At 66.8% G+C, this 19,081-nt stretch overlaps 4 protein-coding genes across 6 annotated transcripts; 3 read left to right on the forward strand and 1 right to left on the reverse strand.

Moving 5' to 3' along the window:
• Nucleotides 1–335: 335 nt before the first annotated feature.
• On the forward strand, nt 336–6,900 carry HDGF (heparin binding growth factor). 3 transcript variants are annotated; one of them, XM_071800329.1, is made up of 6 exons: nt 336–735; nt 5,582–5,658; nt 5,770–5,908; nt 5,980–6,162; nt 6,231–6,421; nt 6,519–6,900. In XM_071800329.1, exons 1-6 carry the CDS (start codon nt 649–651, stop codon nt 6,574–6,576), a joined length of 735 nt encoding a protein of 244 aa, XP_071656430.1. In that variant the 5' UTR covers nt 336–648; the 3' UTR covers nt 6,577–6,900. The 3 variants fall into 3 exon arrangements, with proteins under 3 accessions (XP_071656430.1, XP_065713749.1, XP_071656431.1); XM_065857677.2 differs by having other exon boundaries at nt 339–735; nt 6,553–6,900; XM_071800330.1 differs by lacking the exon at nt 336–735 and adding an exon at nt 4,102–4,123.
• A 668-nt stretch (nt 6,901–7,568) lies between these two features.
• Nucleotides 7,569–10,231, forward strand: MRPL24 (mitochondrial ribosomal protein L24). Its single transcript, XM_065857681.2, has 6 exons — nt 7,569–7,590; nt 9,162–9,345; nt 9,426–9,521; nt 9,600–9,703; nt 9,807–9,937; nt 10,026–10,231. Exons 2-6 carry the CDS (start codon nt 9,166–9,168, stop codon nt 10,160–10,162), a joined length of 648 nt encoding a protein of 215 aa, XP_065713753.1. The 5' UTR covers nt 7,569–7,590; nt 9,162–9,165; the 3' UTR covers nt 10,163–10,231.
• A 4-nt stretch (nt 10,232–10,235) lies between these two features.
• Nucleotides 10,236–14,884, reverse strand: METTL25B (methyltransferase like 25B). Its single transcript, XM_065857790.2, has 7 exons — nt 14,776–14,884; nt 14,188–14,316; nt 13,823–14,113; nt 11,621–11,683; nt 10,836–11,548; nt 10,578–10,765; nt 10,236–10,504 (listed from the first exon to the last, which is right to left on the reverse strand). Exons 2-7 carry the CDS (start codon nt 14,290–14,292, stop codon nt 10,320–10,322), a joined length of 1,545 nt encoding a protein of 514 aa, XP_065713862.1. The 5' UTR covers nt 14,293–14,316; nt 14,776–14,884; the 3' UTR covers nt 10,236–10,319.
• On the forward strand, nt 14,847–18,482 carry ISG20L2 (interferon stimulated exonuclease gene 20 like 2). Its single transcript, XM_065857666.2, has 3 exons — nt 14,847–15,515; nt 17,119–17,319; nt 18,027–18,482. The coding sequence occupies exons 1-3, from the start codon at nt 14,976–14,978 to the stop codon at nt 18,138–18,140; spliced, it is 855 nt and encodes a 284-aa protein (XP_065713738.1). The 5' UTR covers nt 14,847–14,975; the 3' UTR covers nt 18,141–18,482.
• Nucleotides 18,483–19,081: the final 599 nt, after the last annotated feature.

A 19,081-nucleotide genomic window follows, 5' to 3' on the forward strand; every position in this document is an offset into this window, starting at 1 on the left:
TACTGGTTTTAAATGGTTTCTGACCCCCCCATTCCCAGCCTGTCCCTCACCCATCACCTCGTGCGTGTCCCCGTCCCTCGTGACACATCCACGCTCACCCCCCACACAGTGTGTCCACCCCCCCCGCCTCCCAAACCCACCTGCAGGTGGATAATTTTTAATTATTAATTAATTTAAGGGGGGGGGGGGGTGTTATTCCCCGTTCCCCATCATTTCGCACCCCGCGGGGAGCGCCAGGCAGCGCTGCCGAGCGCCGAGCGCATCGAGCGGCGGCGGCAGGAGGAGGAGGAGGAGGAAGAAGGGGAGGAAGGGGGGGAAGCGGGGTGGCGGAGGGAGGGAGCAATTGAATTCAAACACAAACAACCGCATGGGGCTCGGAGCCGCCGCGCCGCGCCGCTCCTAGGCCGGGGCCACCGCCGCCCCCCCGGGCTCCCCGCGCTCCCCGCGCTGGGGGGCAGGAGCCGCTTCTTCCCCTCCTCCCCCTTTAGATTCTTATTATTTTAACCCCCCCCCCCCCCGCCTCTCCTTTAATCCCAGCCTAGGCCGGGTTTTTACCTCCTAAACTTCACCCTTAACCCCCTCCCTCCTCTCCCCCGCCCCCCCCCCCTCCACCCCCCTCCCCGTTCCCGGGAGGAGCCGCCAGCAAAGATGTCCCGGTCCAACCGGCAGAAGGAATACAAATGCGGGGACCTGGTTTTCGCCAAGATGAAGGGGTATCCGCACTGGCCTGCCCGGGTAAGGCGCGGGGGGGGCTCCAGGGGACCCCCCCACCCCGGTGCTCCCGGTTGCATAACGCGGGCACACCGGGGGGGGAGGGAAGGGAACGGGGGTCAGGTTGTGGGGGGATGGTGCCGGTTTACGGTTGGATCCAACTTTACCGGCGCCTTATGTAAGGCCGGAGTTGGGGGGGATTTTGGAGCGGGGGGAGCGCTTTCTGGGTATTTTTTCTAAGGGGGGGTTGTGTATTGGAAACTATGGGCCGCATTCATTTCCCTCGGGGAGGGGGGGGTGGGGGGAGGAATGAGACAGGTGGGGGGGTCACGGGTGGGGGGACCGCGTGGTTTGTGCCACCGCGTGGGAGTGGGGACCCCCCCAACACACCCCCCCCACAACGTTGCTCCCGCTCCGTGTCCCGGGGGCGGGACGAGCCCCCCCCCCCATCCCCCCCCCGCCATGCAAATGGATGAGGCCGTAACCTGGGCCCAACCTGCACCGGAGCACGAGGCCGCCGTGCCCCCCCCAACCCGGGGGGACCCACCAATGGGTCTTGGGGGGGGGCGGGGGGGTGTCCCAATTCCCACGTGGGGCTCACCCAGGGGGTTCCCATCGAGGTGTCGCGGGGGGGGACGGGACACGCGTTGTTCCCACGCTTCACCCACGGTTTGGGGGTGACCGGGGGGACCGGGGGGTGGGATTATCCACCCCCCCATCCTCTTGGCTTCACCAGCGGGTCCCCCCCCGCCCCGCGTGGTCTCACCCCCTCCCACCCCGGGTGCCAAACCGGAGCCAGCAGAGTTGGGCTTTGAAAAATCAATAGAATTACGGAGGACTTGGGACAGAGCAGGGGGGGGGACACACCGGGATCTGGGGGGGGGGGGTCAGGGTGGGGTGCTGCCCCCCCGATCGTGTGGTGGTTCACACCGGGGTTTGGGCACTGTGTGGATATGGGGGGGGGGTCGCATCATTTTGGGGGGGCGGGGGGGGTGCAGCTCCGGCCACAGAAAAACGGCGCCGCTTATTTTTGCAAGCGCTTAATGATGCAGTTTAAAATTGCCCCCCCCCCCATCCCCAAACCCCAAATTACAGCCAAACGGGTTTAAAGGCCGAGGGCCCCCCCCCCGCCCATCCCATCCTATCCCACCCCATCCCATCCCATCCCATTCTCCCTCCTCGGGGCTCAACAACTTTTGTTTGGTTTGAGGCCGGAGGGGGGGAGCCAGGAGGGTGTGGGGAGCCCTTTGGCTTTGGCACCGGCCCCCAATGTGCGTTGGAAAGCGGTTTTGGCGAGGGGGGAGCCACCGCGTCCCTTGTAGGGGGGACACAAGATGCTCCTGGTCCCCGGGGGGTGTCCCCATGGGCAGGGGGGTGACACCGGGTTAGGCTGGGCCCAAATTAGCACCCTTGGGCTTCAGCGGCACCATCATGGCCGGGGGTTTTGGGGAGGAATGGGGGGGTTTGGGGTGGAAAGGGGGGTTTTGGGGTGTAATGGGGGGTCTTGGGGTGCCGCCGAGCGCCCTGCCCTCCCCGCCGTGACTAATCCAGGCCCGTGACTAATCAGCTGCTCTGATGAAACGTTACCCGGCCGCCGCGGCCCCTGCGAGATTCGCTCCCAGCCAGGTGTGGTTGGAGCGGGAGGAGGAGGCGACGGAGAAATGGAGGGGACGGGGCCGACCCCCCCGGCCTGGGCTCTGGGGGCGGCATTGGTGGCTCTAAGGGGGTCCCCTCCGGTCACCCCCATGCCGGGGCTGGATCAGCAGCCCTTCGGTTTTCCTCTCAGCCCTTTTTCCTCCTAGGCCATCGCTCGTTCACGGCCCCCGGGACGGTGCGGAGCGCGGCAGGGACCGGTGCAGCGGCACGGGGGTCCCAGCCCCATTCTGGGGGGTACTGGGGGGTCCCAGCCCTGCTCCAAGGGTCCCAGCCCCATTCCAGGGGGTGCTGTGGGGGTCCCAGCCCTGCTCTGGGGTTCCAGCCCCATTCTAGGGGGTGCTGGGGGGGGCCGGTACCACCCGGGGGTCCCAGCCCCATTTCAGAGGTCCAGGCACCACTCTGGAGTCCCAGCCCCATTCTGGGGGGTCCCAGCCCCACTCCAGGGGTCCCAGCCCCATTCCAGGGGGTGCTGTGGGGGTCCCAGCCCTGCTCTGGGGTTCCAGCCCCATTCTGGGGGGTGCTGGGGGGGGGGCCGGTACCACCCGGGGGTCCCAGCACCGCTCTGGGGGTCCCAGCCCCTTTCCAGGGGTCCAGGCACCGCTCTGGGGTCCTAGCCCCATTTCGGGGGTCCCAGCACCGCTCCAGGGATTCCAGCACTGTGCTGGGGGTCCCAGCCCCGCTCTGGGGGTCCAGGCACCGCTCTGAGGTCCCAGCCCCGTTTCAGGGGTCCCAGCACCGCTCTGGGGTCCCAGCCCCATTCCAGGGGTCCAGGCACTGCTTTGGGGTCCCAGCACTGCTCCGGGGCTCCAGGCACCACTCTGGGGGTCCCAGCCCCATTCCGGGGGTCCCAGCCCCACTCCAGGGGTCCCAGCCCCATTCTGGGGGACGCCAGCCGCGCTTGGACCCCAAGTATCTCCTGTCCCCATCACCATGGTTCGGTGGCGCCGAGCGCTCCTCACCGCAGGGCCCGCCATGTGCTTTGCCACGGTTTCAAGCAGAAACCGGGTAGTTTATTGCTGGTTGGGGGGGGGGGGGGCAGGGCTGTCCCCCCCCCTCACCCCGCAGTGGCCACTGAGGCCGGGCCAGCTGGGATGGGGCTGCGATGATGTCCCTTGGGGCAGGGGACAGCTGGGCCGGGGGTGCCCCAGACCCACAGCCCAGCTGCATGTGCTCCCCCCACCTTGTGCTTTCTGTGCCGCGTGTGACCCACAGGAATTAACTCAGTAATTCCCCTTCGGCCGGCAGCGGGGAAACTGAGGCAGGGCCGGTTTGGTGCTGCCAGGGTCGCCGGGGCTGGCGTGGGGTCGGTTGCAAAGGTCAAGCGCAGAGGTTGGGGACAGAGTCCACACAGGGGTGCATGCCCGTGGCTCCCCTGCCACGCTCCAGCGCTTCCCTCGGGGCGCCCGTCCCAGTCCCCCCTCAGCGCTGTGGTCCATGGGTCCCCAGGCAATGACGATCTGGTGACACCGGTGCCATTCAGAGGAGCTGGCAGGGGAATGGCGACGGTCACACGTGGACTTTACCCAGGCACCGCAGCCCTTTAACCCCCCCTTGCCACCTCTGCGGCGAGCGCCGGGGACGGACAAACAGACACCGGACAAACAGCAGCGCCTCGAGCCCCGGCCGCCCGGGGAGCCGCGCACCCTTGGTTTGGCAGCCTTGGGGGGGTCTCTGAGGAGTGGGGGGTTTCCAAACCACCCCATCCCTTTCCCAGCCCTCTGGGGGTTTCTGCCTGCGCTCCCGGTGTCCCCGCCGAGTACGTCACCCGTGTCCCCGTGTCTCGCGGGGCCGGGTTTGGGTGTGGACGGGGCTGATAAGGGGCCGTCGTGTGGCTGCACCACGAGGTTTCTGCGGCGCCGGGCCCCCCGCTGCCCGGCCACGCGTGACCTCGGCCAAGGGCGCTTTGTGGCGTGGGGACGGGGACAGGCAGCACTGGGCTTGGGGTCCCCGTCCCCGCTGCCTTCGGCACCGCCTGTGCCGCCTTGAACTCAGGGAAGGGGTTTTAAAAGCGAATGGCACCGCTGGGGGTCTCCACCAGGGTCTGGCACTGTGATGGGCTTGGGGGGGCTCCAAGGGGTGGTGGGGCCTTTGGTGCATCAACTGGGGGGCACCTGTGGTGAAGCATCCCCTGGGCTGGCGGCCACCCCGGCTGTGCCGTGCGGTGATGGAGCCACCGCTCTGGGGGTCCCATGGTTGCGGTGGCCCTGTGGGGGTCAGACCGAGCTGTCCCCGTGCACCCCATCCCTGCTCTTGAGGCACCTGTGTGCATCGGGGGTTCCAACGGGGACCGGGGGCTTTGGGGCAGGACAGCGGTGCCGGGAGCAGAGATGTGTCACCGATCCCACAGCACCGCATGGATCTGGGCAGGATGAGGCTCTGGATGCCCCAAACCACATTTGGGCAGCGGGGACGGCACAGAGAGGCGTCCCACCCCATCACGTTACCCATCGCGGTGTCGGTTCCCGGGTGCCGGGGACGAAGCCGCGCGGTGTTCCCAGCGCCGGGAATGAAACTGGGAGACACCCTCGGCCAGGCGTCGCGGTTGAGACCACTCGGTGACGCGCCGGGAGGAAGGGGGTGGCGAAGGACCCCCTGGGGAAACTGAGGCTCGGCGAGCGCCCAGGGTGGCGGTGACTTGGCACAGGTCGTGCCGTGAGTCAGCAGCTCGCCGGGAGCGGGGTGGGGGCGCCCTGCCCGCACCCCCCGGCTCCTTCGCCTCCCCGCGAGGTTTGCTGGGGGAATTTATGGCCCCGCTCCTCGTGCTGCCTGGAGCCGGGGGGTTATTTTTAGACGCTATAAAAAGCAGCCGGAGTCGCTTTCGCCGCGTTCCCGCGTGGCGCCTCGGGAGCGCTCGCTGAAATGGCACCTGCCGGGGGGGTGGCGCTAATTTGGCACCGGGGTCCCCACACCGGGCGCTCCCCATCGCTGCCGTGGGCAGGAGGTGACGCCTTTGGCTTCACCGGTGCGGCTTTGCTGAGCTAAAAATGTCTGAGCCGGTCTAAACAAGAGCTGACGGTGGCCACCCCTTGGTTGTCCCCATGGGGGGGACATGGGGAGCCCCGTGTTCGCAGCCCTATGTCTTATTAACTGGTGTTGCAGTGGGTGGATTCCCCTGTGTGGGTTGGTCCGATAATGCACCCGGGATGCTCGTGTGGTGCGGGGGGCACCGTGCTTTGTCCCCCCCCAGTCCTCACCCCGTCCTTGTGTCACACAGATTGATGAGATGCCAGAAGCTGCAGTCAAATCCTCCTCCAATAAATACCAAGTCTTCTTCTTCGGGACCCACGAAACGTGAGTGGAGCTGAGGGGGGTGGGGAATGACGCATGGACCCCTCCGCCGGGCTTTGGGGAGAGGTGAGACCCCCCCGGCCGCCGTCCCTCACTGTTTGTCACCCCCCACAGGGCATTCCTGGGGCCCAAAGACCTCTTCCCCTACGAAGAATGCAAGGAGAAGTTCGGGAAACCCAACAAGCGGAAAGGGTTCAGCGAAGGGTTGTGGGAGATCGAGAACAACCCCACCGTCAAAGCCTCCGGCTACCAGGTGCGTCCTGTCCCATCGTCCCCTCGTGTCCCCCCTTCCCGGGACCCCTCTGAGTCCCCGTGTCCCCGCAGCCCACCCAGAAGAAGAGCTGCCCCGAGGACGCGGAGCCGCAGCGGGAGCCGGAGGGCGATGGGGAGAAGAAGGGTAACGCGGAGGGGAGCAGCGACGAGGAGGGGAAGCTGGTGATCGACGAGCAGTCCAAGGAGAAGAACGAGAAAGGCGGGAGCAAGAGGAAAGCGGAAGATGCTTTGGAGGTACGGGGGACATCGGGGATGTGGGCAGGGGGATTCAGGGCTGTGCTGAGCCCATCTCCCCCACCCAGGACTCCCCCAAACGCACCAAGGAAGCAGAGGGGCAGGAAGGGGAGAAGAAGGTAGAAAACGAAGAGGCCCCCAAGGAGGAGGCGAAACCCAACCCGGCCGAAGGGGAGAAGAACAGCGACGCCGCCAGCGCGCCGGACGCCAACGAAGCCAAGCAGGAGGGCAAGGAGGAGGTCAGAGACCACAAGGAGAGGTGAGGGTGGTGCCGTGACCCCCGTCCCCAACCCCCCCCGGGCTCCTCCCTGCCCACCCCGGGCACAGGGTGGAGAGGGGGGTCCCGGTGTGGCCAGTGGGTCCATCCGTGGGTGTTCTCGGCTCCCGCAGCCCGTAGCGGCCTCTCCCCGGTGAGCTGATCCCGCCGGCCCCGTCCCCGCTGGGCTCCCTGGGTGCTGCCCCGTCTCGTCGGCTCCTCGCGGCCGTGGCTCCGGACGAGAGAAATAAACCGAAAATTGAAAATTTTTAAAGAGAAAATTAAAAAAAAAAAACAACCAACAACAAAAAACAAAAAAAAAGAGAGACAAAGAGAGAAAGAAATGAAGAGAAAGCCGGTAACACGCACCCCTGAACCGACCCGCATCTCCCGGCCCCGCCGCCGCGGGGCATGCTTTGTATTAGTGATTTCTAGGGGGCTGATCAGTTGATTTGAAATAAAAGCGATTCTGCCTTTTTAAAGCGGTTCCGCCGGCCTCTCCCTGCGCGGGGACGCTGCCCAGGGCCCCCCGGACCCCGCAGGGCGGGGGGAACGCGGCCCCCGTGCCCCCATCGGGGGGCTGGATGGGACACAATGTGGGACCGGAGTGAACTGGGATGGTTCTGAGGAGAGGAATGGTAAAATGACACAGTTCTGAGGGAAAGCGGTGGTGGGGGGGCCCAGCGGGGTGTTCGTACCGGGGCTGAACCTCCGCTGCGCCCCGGCCCGCACCGGGGCTGAACCTCCATCTCATCCCGCCCCCCCCGCGGCTCCCGCAGCAGAAAATGGAGGCCTGGCCGGGCGCCAGCGCCAACGCGGGACTACAGCTCCCGGCTCCCCGGGCGGCGGCCGCGGAGCCGCTCCAGGCCCAGCCGGGGAGCTGCCGGACTGGGGCGGGGTGGAGGGGGAACGGGACGGTTCGCTGGGAAAGGCCGGGGCCGCCCCGGGGCTGGTGGGGAGCGGCGGGGCTGGGACCACAACTCCCGGCGTGCCCCGCGCCCCGCCCGCTTTAACCCGCCCGCGGCCGCTCCCGGCGTGCACCGCGCCACGGGGCGGGGCTGCGGACTACAGCTCCCAGCGTGCACCGCGCCGCCTCCCAGCGGGACTACGCGTCCCGGCGTGCACCGCGGCACGGCCCCGCCCCCTGCGCCAGCGCGGGAGACGCCGCGGAGGTGAGCGGGGGCACGGACGGCGGGGCCGTGGGGGACAGGGGGTGCTGTGGGACACCTGGGTACCTTTGGGGGGTAGGGGCGTCTCTACAGGACTCCTCGGTCCCCTCTGGGGGTGGGTCCCTGCAGGACGCCTGGGTTCTTTTTGGATAGCATGGGGTGCTGTGGGACACCTGGGTCCCGTTTGGGGGTGGGGGTTCTCTGCAGGACGCCTGGCTCCCTTTTGGGGGTGGGGTCTCTACAGGACTCCTGGGATCCCTTTGGGGGTAGAGGGTCTTTGTAGGACGCCTGGCTCCCTTTTGGGGGGTGGGGTCTCTACAGGACGCCTGGGTCCCTTTTGGAGGGTGGGGGGAGTCTCTGCAGGACGCCTGAGCTCCGTTTTGGGGGGTGGGGGAGGTCTCTACAGAACGCCTGGGTCCCCTTTGGGGGTGAGTGGGTCTGTGCAGGATGCCTGGGTCCCTTTTAGGGGGTGGAGCCTCTGCAGGACACCTGGGTCCCTTTTTGGGGGGTGGGGTCTCTGCAGGACACCTGGGTCGCTTTTGGGGGGGTGGGGAGTTCTGTGCAGGACGCCTTGAGTCCCTTTGGGGGTGGGGGGTCTGTGCAGGACGCCTGGGTCCCTTTTGGGGAGCGGGGGTCTCTACAGGGCACCTGGGGCCCTTTTTTGGGGGGTGAGGGGGTCTGTGCAGGATGCCTGGGTCCCTTTTAGGGGGTCAAGTCTCTGCAGGACACCTGGGTCGCTTTTGGAGGGGGGTGGGGGGTCTGTGCAGAATGCCTGGGTCCCCTTTGGGGGTGGGGAGGGTCTCTACAGGACGCCTTGGTCCCTTTTGGGGGGGATCTCTACAGGACGCCTGGGTCCCTTTAGGGGGAGTCTCTGCAGAACGCCTGGGTCCCCTTTGGGGGTGAGGGGGTCTCTCCAGGATGCCTGGGCCCCTTTTGGGGGTGGGGTGGGTCCCTGCAGGACGCCTGGGTTCTTTTTGGATAGCATGGGGTGCTGTGGGACACCTGGGTCCCGTTTGGGGGTGGGGGTTCTCTGCAGGATGCCTGGCTCCCTTTTGGGGGGTGGGGTCTCTACAGGACTCCTGGATCTCTTTTTTTTGGGGGGGGGGGGCGGAATCTCTGCAGAACGCCTGGGTCCCCTTTGGGGCTGAGGGGATCTGTGCAGGATGCCTGGGTCCCTTTTAGGGGGTGGAGTCTCTGCAGGACACCTGGGTCGCTTTTGGGGAGGTGGGGGGTCTGTGCAGAACACCTGGGTTCCCTTTGGGGGTGGAGGGGTCTGTGCAGGATGCCTGGGTCCCCTTTGGGGGTGGGGGGGATCTGTGCAGGATGCCTGGGTCCCCTTTGGGGATGGAGGGGTCTGTGCAGGATGCCTGGGTCCCCTTTGGGGAGCCAGGGTGTCTCTGCAGGACACCCGGGTCCACTTTAGGGTGGGGTCTCTACAGGACGCCTGGGTCCCTTTTGGGAGGTGGGGGGGTCTCTACAGGGCACCTGGGTTCCCCCCACGCTCCTTCCCGCCCCATCACCCCGGGGGGTGTGAGGGGCTTCCCTGTGCCCCCCTCACCGCCCCCCCGCCCCAGCACCATGCGGCTCTCGGCCCTGCTGTGCGCGGGGCGGCTGCGCCTGCCCCCCGGCTACCGCCACGGCACCTGGCGCCCCGACACCGCAGCCGCCCAGCGCCGCAACCCCCCCGGCCTGCGCCGCAACAAGATCTTCGTGGAGCCCATCGCCAGGGACGACTGGAAGGTGTTTCGGGGGGACGTGGTGAGTGTCTCCATGGCCCGCCCCCCCAGCATGGCAGCCAGGCCGGGGGGGCCGCCCTGACCCCCCTCCCTCCACCACAGGTCCAGGTCCTGGTTGGGAAGGACGCAGGGAAGCAGGCGACGGTCACCCAGGTTGTGCGCGCCCGGAACTGGGTGGTGGTGGAAGGGCTGAACACGGTGAGGCTGGAGCCGGGGGGGTGTCACCGTGCTGGGGGGGGACACCCAGGCTGTGGGTGACCCCCCGGTTTGTCACAGCACTACCGCTACGTCAACCGAACGGCCAAATACGCCGGGACATACATCGCCAGCGAGGCGCCGCTGCTGGTCAACCAGATCTCACTGGTGGACCCTGAGGACCGGTAACGGCTGCAGGGGGCGACACGGGGACCCCCGAGTGGGTCGTGACCCCCCAGGTGGGTCCCGACCCCCCAAGTGGGTCCTGACCCCGCTTGCCGCCGGCAGGAAGCCGACGGAGGTGGAGTGGCGATACACGGAGGAGGGCGAGCGCGTCCGCGTGTCCCTGCGCAGCGGCCGCATCATCCCCCTGCCCCTGCGGGAGCGCCGGGACGGCATCGTCCCCGAGCAGTGGATCGGTGAGCGGGGACGGGGGGGACAGCAGGGGCGGCTGGTGACCCCCAGGAGGGGACGGGGCCTCAGCACGGTCCCCTTGGCTGCGTGCAGACAGCCCCAAGGACACGGCGGTGAAGGACGCGCTGGAGAAGACGTATTCACCGTCGCTGAAAACCTTCGAGGAGGAGATCATGGACGCCATGGGCATCGTGGAGACGCGCCGGCCCAAGAAATCCTACTGGTATTAACTGAGGGGGGGACTGGGGAGGAATGGAACCGCCCCCCAGGCTCTGTAATAAAGACAACCCTTTATTTTCCCTGTTTGTGGTGCTTTCGGGTGGCCCCCAACTCAGGCTGAGCCGTGGGCTCTACAAATCCCAGCTTTATTGTGGTTCACACCCAGCATCAGGAGGAGGGGGGCTCTGCCCCCGCTGTGTCTTTGTCCTCGGTGCTGTCCCCGTCATCGTCCCCGTCCTCGTCCTCATCCAGCCCCGCCAGCACTGCGCCCAGGGGCGTCCGCGCCGCCACCAGCACCAGGTTCCGCGGGGAGAACCGGGGGTCGAACAGGGGGACGAGGGCGCAATGGAAACCTGCGGGGATGCGGCGGGGGCTCAGTCCCGGCACCACCGCCACCACCCCCCCGTTACCCCCCCCGCTCTGCACCTTGCTCCCGCAGGTAGAGCAGCCGGTCCAGGAGGATCAGCGTCTCCACCAGCGGCGCCAGCAGCAGCGCCAGGCTCAGGAACGCCACCACCTTGTGCTGCTGCTCCAGCATGGCCCCCACGGCCGCCGAGTCCAGCGGCACCGCGCCGGGGTCCAGCCCCACGTGCAGCAGCCCCAGGCGCGCGTACCTGCGGGGAAACGCCGCTCAGAGGGGCGAAAAAAGCAGGGGACGGGGGGGTCCCCAAGCCCTAAACTCACTGGGGGAAGCTGAGGGCGTGCGCCTTCCGCATGGTCTGCACCCGCGGGCGCCGCTGCGCCGGGTCGGCGGCACGGATCAGGCTCTCCAGGGCGGCGCGGTAGCAGTGGACGCGCAGGGACGCGCTGCCCATCCCCAGCCGCCCCGCGAACTCCTCCAGCGCGTGGCAGGCGGCCTCGCGCGCCCGGTACGAGAGCACGTGTCCCGGTAACGCCATCACCGCCGCGCTCAGGGGGTACCCGGCGAGGCACCCCGGGGGTTGTGGCGCGGTGGAGAGCTTCATGTAGCAACAGCCCACCGAGGCCACGGCGGCCACGGCCGGGCTGCGGGCGAAGTGGCGCAGCAGGGCGGCGCTGAGGTCCCCGCAGGCGTGCAGCCCCGTCACCAGCACCCGCTGCCCCCCCGCGCCCCACAGCGGGTTCGGGGCGGCGGGACCCGGCCCCGGGGGGTCGGGGGGCAGTAGGAATTCCCCCCATGGAGCCGTGGGGTCCAGGCGACCGGGAACGTGGCGCGGACTCCTAGGGGTGAGGGGAGGTGGGGGGCGGTGATTCTGGCAGCGCCGGGGGGGCCCCGTGGTTGCCGGCACCCCCCGTTTGGCCAGCTCCTGCAGCAGCTCGCGGTCGAAGCGCTCGGCCATGGTGGCCAGGCGGGCGTCACCTTCCACCGCTGTGACCGACAAGCCGAGGCCGAAGGCCAAGAAACGCGAGAGGTGGCCCTGGGGGGGACACGTGCTCAGCTTGGTCGGGGGGGGACACACCAGGGCCCCCCCAAATCGCCCTGGTCCTACCTGCCCCGCTCCGACATCCACAACACGGTCACAGCCGGTGGCCTGGGACAGGCGCTGCAGCAGCTGCGGGGACACGGACAGTGGGGGTCACAGGGAGATTGGGGGGGTCGCACAGAGTTTGTGGGGGGCACAGGGAGCTTTGGGGGTTTGCAGGGGCTTGGGGGGTTAATAGGAGTTTCGGGGGTTAGAGGGATTTTGGGGTTTTGCAGGGAATTTGGGGGTCACAGGGAGATTGGGGGGTCACAGGGATTTTGGGGGGGTTCACACAGAGTTTGGGGGCTCACAGGGATTGTGTGGTGGTTGTAGGGAGTCTGGGGGGTTGCAAGGATTTTGGGGGGATCACACGATGTTCGGGGGGGTCACAGGGAGTTTGGGGTTTGCAGGGAGATTTTGGGGGTCATGGGGATTTTTGGGGGGCCTCAGAGTTTGTGGGGGGTACAGGAAGCTTCGGGGGTTTGCAGGGGTATGGGGGGGTTCATGGGAGTTTGGGGGGTCACGGAGGTTGGGAGCTCACAGGGATGTTGTGGTGGTTGCAGGGAGTTTGGGGGGGTCGCAAGGAGTTTGGGGGGATCACACGGTGTTTGGGGGTCACAGGGAGTGTTGGGAGCTCATGGGGGGTTTGGGGGTTTGCAGGGAGATTTTGGGGGTCACAGGGATTTTTGGGGGATTGCATAGAGTTTGTGGGGGGTACAGGGAGCTTTGGGGGGCTGCAGGGGTTTGGAGGGGTTAATAGGAGTTTGGGGGGTCAGAAGGAATTTGAGAGCTCACAGGGAGATTGGGGGGGTCACAGGGATTTTGGGGGGGTTCACACAGAGTTTGGGGGGTCACAGCGAGTTTGGGGGCTCACAGGGATGTTGTGTTGGTTGCAGGGAGTTTGGGGGGTCGCAAGGAGTTTGGGGGGGTCACAGGGAGTTTGGGGGTTTGCAGGGAGATTTTGGGGGTCACAAGGAGTTTTGGGGGGTCACAGGGATTTTTGGAGGGTTGCACAGAGTTCATTGGGGTCACAGGGGGCTTTGGGGGTTTGAGGGGGTTAATGGAAGTTTGGGGGGTCAGAGGGATTTTGTGGGGGTCACAGGGATTTTGAGGGGGTTCACACAGAGTTTGGGGGGTCACAGCGAGTTTGGGGCCTCACAGGGATTGTGTGGTGGTTGTAGGGATTTTGGGGGGTCACATGGTGTTTGGGGGGTCACAGGGAGTTTGGGGGTTTGCAGGGAGGTTTTGGGGGGTCGCAAGAATTTTGGGGGGATCACACGGTGTTTGAGGGGGTTGCAGGAAGTTTGGGGGGGTCATGGAGTCACAAGGAGTTTGTGGGGGCCACAGGGATTTTTGGGGGGCTCACAGCAAGTTTGGGGGCTCACAGGGACTTTGTGGCAGTTGCAGAGAGTTTGGGGGGGTTGCAAGGAGTTTGGGGGATCACACGGTGTCTGGGGGGTACAGGGAGTTTGGGGGGTCGCAGGGAGTTTTGGGAGCTCACGGGGAGTTTGGGGGTTTGCAGAGAGATTTTGGGGCTCACAGGGATTTTTTGGGGGTCACACAGAGTTTGCGGGGGACACAGGGAGTTTTGGGAGTTAATAGGGAGCTTGGGGGTTTGCAGGGATTTGGGGGGGTTAATGGGAGTTTGGGGGTTCATGGAGTTTGGGGGCTCACAAGGGGTTTGGGGGGTCACAAAGAATTTGGGAGTCACAGCAGTTTGGGGGCTTGGGGGGGTTAATGGGAGTTTGGGGGGGTCGGAGGGATTTTGTGGGGATCACAGGGAATGTGGGGGTTAATGGGAGTTTGGGGGGGGTCACAGGGAGTTTGGGGGTTTGCAGGTGTTTGGGGAGGTTAATGGGAGTTTTGGGGGTCAGAGGGATTTTGGGGGGGTCACAGGGAGTTTGAGGGGTCACAGAGTTTGGGGGGTCATGGAGTTTGGGGGGTCATGGAGTTTGGGGGGTCACAAAGAGTTTGGGGGCTTGGGGGGTTAATGGGAGTTTGGGGGGGTCAAAGGGATTTTGTGGGGGGTCACAGGGAGTTTGGGGGGGTCACAGGGAGTTTGGGGCTCACAGGGAGGTTGGGGGGTCACAAAGAGTTTGGGGGCTCGTGGGGGTTAATGGGAGTTTGGGGGGGTCGGAGGGATTTTGTGGGGGCTCACAGGGAGTTTGGGGGTTTGCAGGGGTTTGGGGGGGTCCCAGGGAGTTTGGGGGTCCCCGTGGGGTCACCGACCTTGCCGAGGCGCCGGATCTCGTGCTGTTTCTTGGGCTTGACGTGGCGGCGCAGCAGGGGGTGCAGGCGGGGGCTCTGGCAGGGGGGGCGCGGGGCCGTCCCCGGGTGTCCCCGCGGGAAGGCCAGGGTGCGCGCGGCGGCGGCGAAGGCCAAGAGGGACAGCGGCCACGCGGCCCCCGCCGGCCCCTGGCCCCCCAGCAGCAGCCGGGCCAGCGCCGGGGGGGGCGCGGTGGCCAGAGCCGCCTGCCAGCGCGGGGGCAGCTGCGCCCACAGCCCCTCGGCGAAGAAATCCTGTGGGGAGAGGGGTCAGGGGACGCGGGGACACGGGGGACGGGGGGACACGGGGGGACACGGGGGGCACTCACGACGACGGAGGCGTCGAGCAGCGGGCGGTACAGGGACAGCAGGCGGATGATGTCGGCCGCTCGTTGCTTCTCGGGCGCCAGGGCGGGCCGGGGCGGGGCCGCCATTGGGGGTCACCTGGGGCGTGTCCCCTGGGGATGTGATGTCACCACGGGATGTGACATCACCACGGGATGTGACGTCACCACGGGGTGTGACGTCACCACGGGGTGCCCCCTCCCCCTCTGGCTGTGACCTCACAGCGCTGTGACATCACCGGGCCATAACGCCTCTCAGTGGTGATGACGTCGCCATGGTGTGACGTCACCCGCTGAAGCACCCCTTGGGCATGACGTCACCCAGGAATGCAATTCCCGCCCCCTGCCGGCCATGACGTCACCAGGCCCCGGCATCACCCAGCGCTGCAATTGGCCCCTCCCACAGCCATGGCGTCATCAGGCCACGACGTCACCACGCGGCTCGAGCACGCACCCCCCCCCCCCCCCCCCCGCCGGCACCTCCCGAGCTGTGACGTCAGCGCAGACGTCAGCACCGCCCGGGCCATAGAGCCGCCCCCGCCGCGGGCCAGAGCGGCCCCGCGCGCCACTCACCGCGCGGCCCCTCCGCGTTCCCGCCGCGCACGCGCACGGCGCCACCCGCCGCGGCGCGGGTGTTTTACGTCACCACCGGCCGGTGCCGGGCTGCGCCGGCCACGTGCCGCTCCGCCGCGGGGGCAACTTCCGCTTCCGGGCTGCGCGGCGGGGGCGGCGGGTCCCGGGGGGTCGGTGTCGGCCCCCCCGGCGGGGCCGCCATGGCCGATCTGATCCTCAACGTGGATTTCGCCGCCTCCGAGCGGCCCCGGAAGAGGGAGCCCGGTAACCAGAAGCACCGGAGCTTCGTGCGGCGGCGGCGGGTGCTGGAGCAGCGGGGGGCGCTGCGGCAGAAGCAGCTCCCGGCACAAGCGCCGCCCGGGGGGGGCGCCCAGCGGCGGCGGGGCGGGAGGCGCGGGGGGAAGGCGGAGAAGCCGAACCCCCCCCGGGACAAAGCCCTGAACGGCCCCGAACCGGCGGCTCCGAAACCGAAACCGAAACCCGCGGGCAAGGGGGGAGCCCCCCGGGCGCACCCGCCGCCCCCCAAGCTGGTGGCCATCGACTGCGAGATGGTGGGGACCGGGCCCGGCGGGCGCACCAGCGCCCTCGCCCGCTGCAGCATCGTGGGCTACGGGGGGGACGTTCTGTACGACCGGTACGTGCGGCCCGCCGCGCCCATCGTGGATTACCGGACCCGCTGGAGCGGCATCCGCCGGCACCACATGCTGAACGCCGTCCCGTTCGGCAGCGCCCAGCGGGAGGTGCGTGTGTGACCCCGGGGGGACCGGCTGGGGACGGGGACACGGGGAGAGGGACAGCGGGACACAGGGACACAGGGAGAGGGGCATGGAGAGGGGGGCACGAGGACATAGAAAGAAGGACGGGGGACATAGGGAGAGGGACATGGGAACACAGGGAGAGGGACACGGAGAGGGGGGACACAAGGAAAGGGACAGGGGGACACGGGGACATAGGGAGAGGGACAGGGAGAGGGGAACACGGGGAGAGGGGCATGGAGAAGGGGACACGGGGACATAGGGAGAGGGACATGGAGAGGAGGACATCGGAACACAGGGAGAGGGGGAACACAAGGAGAGGAACACAGAGAGAGGGACATGGAGAGGGGGACATGGGGCCAGGGCGTCTGCGTGGGAGGATTTTGGGGCCATTTGTGGGGTTTGTCAGGCTCTGGGGACAGGCACTGCTTATGGGGTCAGGGGCCGTCTGTGGGGACAACGGGCCTTATATGGGGACAGGAGCCACCTGCGTCCCCATGTGGCCTCTGCACCAGAGGGAGCGTCTCCCCATGGTGGCTGTGGGGACAGGGGGCTGCTACTTGTGGGGACAGGGAGTTGCTTGCAGGGACAGTGGCTGCCTATGGGGACCAGGTGCCCTCTGTGGGGACAAGGGGCTGCCTCCTGGGACAGGAACCTGCCTGTGGGGACAGGAGCCACCTGTGTCCCCATGTGGCCTCTGCGGCAGAGGAAGCGTCTCCCCATGGTGCCTGTGGGGACAGAGACTTCCTATGAGGGACAAGGGATTGGTTGGCAGTGGGGACAAGGAGCCTTGTATGGGGACAGGAGCCTCTGTGGGGACAAGGGGGGCTGCGTGTTGGGGATAAGGGGCTTCTTGCAGGGACAAGGGGCTGCTCGCAGGGATCAGGGGGCTGCCTATGGGGACAGCAACTGTGTGGGGGACAAGGGGCTGGGGACGGGGACCTGCCTGTGGGGACAGGAGCCACCTGTGTCCCCATGTGGCCTCTGCAGCAGAGGGAGCGTCTCCCCATGGTGCCTGTGGGGACAGGGAGTCGCTTGCAGGGACAGTGGTTGCCTATGGGGACTCAGTGTCATCTGTGGGGACAAGGGGCTTCTGCCTGTGGGGACAGGGGCCACCCGTGTCCCTGTGTGGCCTCTGCAGTAGAAGGAGTGTCTCCCCATGGTGCCTGTGGGGACAGAGGCTTCCTATGAGGGACAAGGGATTGGTTGGCAGTGGGGACAGGGACCTGCTTGCGGGGGACGAGGGGCTGCCTATGGGGACAGGGGGCCCTCTCTGGGGACTGCAGCTGCCTATGGCGACAGCAGCTGCCTATGGGGACAGGGGCCACCTACAGGGACCAGGGGGCTGCCTATGGGGACAGCAGCTGTCTGGGGGGGAAAAGTGGCTGGCTATGGGGACAGGAGCCACCTGTGTCCCCGTGTGGCCTCTGCAGCAGAGGGAACATCTCCCCACGCTGCTCCCATTCTGGCCTCAACCTGCATCTCCCCACGGGGCCGTGGGGCAGCCCCACACCTCTGCTGTCCCAGCCGCGGTGCGGGAGGGTGACCCGGTCCTGCTCTTCACCTCCTCTCCATCCTCACTCCCCAGATCCTGCGCATCCTCGCGGGGAAGGTCGTGGTCGGCCACGCCATCTACAACGACTTCAAGGCGCTCAAGTATTTCCACCCCAAAGAGCTCACGCGGGACACGTCGAAAATTCCCCTGCTCAACCGCCGGGGCGGCTTCCCCGAGAACGTGGCCATCTCGCTCAAGCGCCTGGTCAAGGAGCTGCTGCACAAGGACATCCAGGTACCGCGGCCACGTCCCCAACCTTGATGGGGGGCTCCCCGTGTTCCCCCAGAGCTGGGGAGCGCTGTGGGGACCCCACTGTGCCACGCTGAGGTGACAGGAGGGGTGAGGTCAGCCCTGGGGAAGTCACAGAGTGTGAGGGGTTGAAGGGCCCTGGAAAGCTCATCCAGTGCAATCCCCCCGGAGCAGGAACACCCAGCTGAGGTTCCACAGGAAGGGGTCCAGGGGGTTTGAATGTCTGCAGAGAAGGAGACTCCACAACCTCCCTGGGCAGCCTGGGCCAGGCTCTGCCACCCTCACCCCCAACAAGTTGCTTCTCATCTTCCAGCGGAACCTCCTGTGTTCCAGTTTGCAGCCATTGCCCCTTGTCCTGTCACTGGGTGTCACCCAGCAGAGCCTGGCTCCCTCCTCCTGACACTGCCCCTTTCCATCTTGATCCCCAGGAATGAGTTCCCCCTCAGTCTCCTCCAGCTCCAGAGCCCCAGCTCCCTCAGCCTTGTGTTCCAGTTTGCACCCATTCCCCAGTGTCCCGTCATTGATTCCTGTGCCATCCTGTGCCCTGAGTGCCCCGAGTTCAGCCGCTGTCACCAATCCTGGAGCAAGGCAGCCCCCCCCATGCCTCAGTTTCCCCTTCACAGCCTCCAGCCCCCTCAACTCAGCCCCATAGTGTCATGGGGCTTTGTGTCACCCCATCTCTGTCCCCCCAGGTCGGGAAGAGCGGCCACTCCTCGGTGGAGGACGCCCGGGCCACCATGGAGCTCTACAAGGTGGTGGAGGCCGAGTGGGAGCAACACCTGCTGCTGAACCCCGAGCAGGAGTGACCCCGCACCCCAAAATGGGGCTGGAGGAGCAGGGAGCGCCCCAGGGCCGCTCTGTCCATCCACAGACAGACAGCCGGACGGTGGGATGGTGGAGCCAGGCGGCACCAAGCCTCGTCGCGGTGTCCCCAAAGTGCCTTGTTCCGCCGCTGCCGTTTCACCCCGTCCTCCCTTGGGGACATGGGGGAGAGTTGGGGCCGCCCTGCGCCTTATTGGGGGGTCTCTCAGGTGCTGTGCCCCCCCAGAACAGTCGGAGGTGCCGGTGATGCCGCGGGGCCGCGGCTCGGGGTACAAATCCGGTCATTGCGGGGGGAAATCGGTGCCTGGAGTGGGTTCCTTCCCATCCGGTGCCTGGAGCGGGTTCCTTCCCATCTTGCAAAACTACCTCGACTGGGGCAAGAACCAGGGAGGGGGGGCAGCGCCCGGTGATGCTGCTGGGAAATCCCCACCCCCCCTCGGTGATTCGGCTCCATCTTCCTCGTTGTGTAAGCGCGGGGGCCGGGACGAGCCCGGGCACAGCGCGGGGGCACCGGTGTCACCGGTGTCACCCCGTCCACCCGCGCCTGGGGACACCGCGCCCTTCAGACATGTGTGTCCGTGTCCCCCCCCCCGGCATGAGGGTCGTTCCGTGAACTCCTGAACGTGCCCCGAGTTCTCAACCCGCCCCGGGGGGGGCTGCTTTGAAGTGAAGTGGTTATGTACCGAATTTTAATTAAAAAGAAATGATTAATGAGCCCTTTCAGTGGGGCTGGGGCCGCTCTGCCTCCCGGTGACCCTTCATCCTCCTCATGCCAGCTAACGGGGGGCCTCACCCCCTTCAGTTGCAGCGTGGCGGGGGGGGACAGGGAGCTGCGGGTCCCCCCCATGTCACGTTCTGCAGGTCTGTGCAAGGGGGAGTTTTGGGGGACACCCCCCACTCCACCCTCAGCCCCCAAAGCAAGGGG

This window comes from Patagioenas fasciata, chromosome 30, assembly GCF_037038585.1.
Source record: "Patagioenas fasciata isolate bPatFas1 chromosome 30, bPatFas1.hap1, whole genome shotgun sequence".
Taxonomy (NCBI): Eukaryota; Metazoa; Chordata; class Aves; order Columbiformes; family Columbidae; genus Patagioenas; species Patagioenas fasciata.